At 36.8% G+C, this 3,717-nt stretch overlaps 1 protein-coding gene across 1 annotated transcript; it reads right to left on the reverse strand.

The window, feature by feature from the left end:
- Positions 1-1,513: 1,513 nt before the first annotated feature.
- Positions 1,514-2,476, reverse strand: LOC141107187 (olfactory receptor 8D1-like). Its single transcript, XM_073597926.1, has one exon. It carries the CDS (start codon positions 2,474-2,476, stop codon positions 1,514-1,516), a length of 963 nt encoding a protein of 320 aa, XP_073454027.1.
- Between the last annotated feature and the right edge of the window lie 1,241 nt (positions 2,477-3,717).

A 3,717-nucleotide genomic window follows, 5' to 3' on the forward strand; every position in this document is an offset into this window, starting at 1 on the left:
CCATCCTCTGAAACTCCCTACTCCAGTATGTCCGGTCAGCTCCTAACCTGTCCACCTTTAGGCGATCCTTGAAAACCCATTTATTAAGGTAAGCCTACCCCACCTCCACCTAAAAAAAAACTGTGCTTGAGTCACCTCCATTAGATAATCCTCTACAGCTATTACCTTTTGTACCACCTCCCCCTCTCTTTTGATTATAAGCTCCATGAGCAGGGCCCTCCTATTCCTTCTGTATTGAACTGTGTTTTGATTGCACTGTCCCCCATTATATTGCAAAGCACTGCGCAAACTGTTGGCCCTACATAAATCCTATATAATAATAATATATATTATATAATTATAATATATATATTTTAATATATTGCAGTTTAGATCTGGTTGCTGCATATCATTTTCTATTCCAAGCTAAGAATATTTTCAGCAAATACAAACAATCCCTGTAGATCCTGACATAAATTAGCCTTACAAACTATTTTTGGTGATGAGATAAGGTGATGTGTTCTGTGATGTTTCCTGACCAAGGGTGACAGAGCTTTTTCTCCCTTTGACACAAAAAAAGGTAAGTGGATGTTGTCACAGAAGAACAGGAAGTGTGTAAATGGCAGGATAACCTGGTGAAAACAGAGGAAAATTAGCAGATAAAAGAAAAGTAATGCAGCCACCACATCTAAGGACTGGAAAGCTGCAATATAGTAAAAAAAATGTTATTGGGTTTTGATACAATTTATTGTTCTATTGTAAATCTTACAGCTAAGAACTTGTTTGAAGCTGTCGAAATTTAAATGAACAAATAGATTTTCACTTCCATTTGATCTTAATGAAGACAGTTTAAGCATACTTTTCTAAGGTCTACATATTCATTTTATTTGGTTTAAAATTTAGTATGTTTTTTATGCAGTACTTTGGAGCATACAATAAGTCTACACAAATTTACAAAACAGTAAAAAAAAGAATGATATGATTATGTTTCAGATACAAAAGGCATCAGGTGAAGATTCTTAGTAAAGTTGGGTACAGCTCTGCTTGTGCATTCTTTCTGCTTTGACTGTTTGAGCTTGGGTAACCTGTTTAAGTGGTGAACCAATAACCATTTAGATGTGGTATCAGGGCTTTTTTTCTCAAACAATAGGTGCTGGAACTCAATCGTGACCTCCCAAAACCACTCCCCCCACACACACCTTCCAAATCACATCAAATAGTGGGTATGGTCATATTTCACAAACAGTAGAAGGGTCTTAAAGGGGCATTAAATATCAGGATTGCATTACATACAGAGTGCAGAGTTCATGGGGGTGCAGAGCTGTCACTCGTAAACACAGAAACCAGACTTCTGTGTTTACAAGTGATTGTGGTGAGCAGGCACCAAAGGGTCTGAGCCAGAGGTGGTGGAACTGAGTTCCACCAAGTTCCCCCTGAAAAAAAGTCCTGTGTGGTATACAGATTAGAGGAACACATTAATTTCCCTTCTCAAGTTTTGCCAAAATATAAAGAACGGGACCAGAAAATGTGTAGCTTAGTTTTGTTTAGTGCATCTTCTATCCTTTGCCTGCATCCCACACCCAACCTTCCTAAAAGCTGACTTCACATCTTTATTTTTCAAGCTGTAAATCAGGGGATTCAGTATGGGTACAGCAACTGTGTTAAAAAAAGAGAAAAATTTATTAGACTCTAAAGTGTCTCTTGAAACCGGCCTAAAGTATTGGCAGATTAGAGTAGTGTAAAGAAGAATGACAACTGTGAGGTGGGAGGAGCAAGTGTAAAAGGCTTTACGTCTTCCAGTGTTAGTACGGATCTTCATTATGGAAACAATAATGAAAACATAAGAAATGAGAGTCAGAAGAAATGGGATTACAATCACAACAATAAGTCCCATAAAAAGAATGTAAATCTCCAAAAATGAAGTATCATTGCAGGATATCTTCATCACAGGCACAACATCACAGTAGAAGTGATTGATTTTATTTGATCGATAGCATGTTAGCCTGGTTAGTTCTATAAATGTTTCCAGACATATCAAAAATCCCCAAATCCAGCATACAGAAATTAGAAGTGCACAGATTCTTTGGTTCATAATTGCATTGTAACGTAAGGGGTTGCATACAGCTACATAGCGATCATAACTCATTGCAGTCAAAATCACCAACTCATCACTAGTTAAGGATAGAAAAACATATATTTGTGCTAAACAGACTGTAAGAGAAGTTGTTTTATCTCCTGATACAAAAGTTAAAAGTATTTTATGGAGAGTGACTGTAGAAGAACTGATGTCCAAGATGGAAAGGTTGGCCAAAAAGAAGTACATGGGAGTGTGAAGATGACGATAAAGGCAAATCAGTAGAAGAATGGCTATATTACCGGCAAGAATAGTTAAATAAATAAATAAAACTAGAAGGAATATTGGAAACTGCACTTCCGGGAGGTCTGAGATGCCAACAATAATGAAGAAGGTTGGCAGAGTCCCATTTCTCCGATCCATTGGACCTAATAATTGAAATTTTCAGTGCTGATTATTTATTTATTTATATTTTTTTTCCTATTAAATAGGGTCACATTTTTCTCTGAGTCCTGGACTGCATGCTAGTTACAGGGCTGAAACTGACCCTTTTAAGCTCTACTATGAGTGAAGCCACTTCTCTAAAATTAACAGTTGGCAGCTACGTCTCACTTAGCAAAAAGTTTTCTACCATTTTTATCTGTAGATGTAGGACTTGCAAGTTGACTGAGACACTTTTGCAAAAAGTGACAGCTGTTTGAATTAATTTGTACTAGTAAAGGAAAGGTGCACATGATAGGAGGCAATTAACAGCAAATGAATATTACAACAATCAATTTAGCTATATATAAACTAAATATACAAAGAAGAAATGCTAGAAAAAATGATAACTTTGTTGATCTTATGGTTGATTTTGTTAAGGTGAACCTGTCACCAAAAGATTACCTAAAAAAGGCCAGTCCTGTAAAGAAGCACATCTATACTATGATTCCAGTGGCTCATGTCTTGAAATTCCAATGCTTCACTTGTTCACAACAGCTGCAAGTATTTGACCCTTTTGGTGCGTTGAATACCTTATCCTTTTAACATGCACAGTGGTTCCTTTCATTGGCTTGTACGTCCCGTGGTGAGGAACGAGATGACAGGAACAACTACTGCTTGTGGCAGGAGGAACAGAAATTCACTTGCCAAGAAAGACTGAATGCTTGCAGATTCTGTGGAGAAGTAAATTAGTGGGCCATTTGAAGGTAAATCTAGTTCCAAGATGCTAAAGGCCTTGTACTCTACCCTAAGAAGTGCTGGGTTGTTAATATGTAAAGAGACAAGAGTAATGTCTAGCAAGGTAGACTGCAAATGTGCCCTTCACCGGTATTTGCCCTTGAATAGACATTCTATACATTTAAAAATGTAGTATTCTAATGATCTGGTCTGTGAACTGTTTTTTCTTGGGAAAAACATCAACTCTGGGTATACTGTATGCACCATAGGAATTGCAAATTTGCAAATTAAGTAAAAAAATACAAAAAAATGTTGTAAAAACCTTCTAGTCCAACTGGAGAATAGTTATCATCTGGAATCCTCGCCTTTATTCTCTTTCCAAATATACTCAGTGCAGGTAATCGTATTATATTCATGCTTGCTTACCTGGATTCAAATTTTCCTTGCTGAATACAGATACTTTAAATGAACATATTCAGAATTGTACCAATGTCAGCCTTAGGTAA

Source organism: Aquarana catesbeiana, linkage group LG09 (assembly GCF_042186555.1).
Source record: "Aquarana catesbeiana isolate 2022-GZ linkage group LG09, ASM4218655v1, whole genome shotgun sequence".
In the NCBI taxonomy this organism is placed as follows: domain Eukaryota; kingdom Metazoa; phylum Chordata; class Amphibia; order Anura; family Ranidae; genus Aquarana; species Aquarana catesbeiana.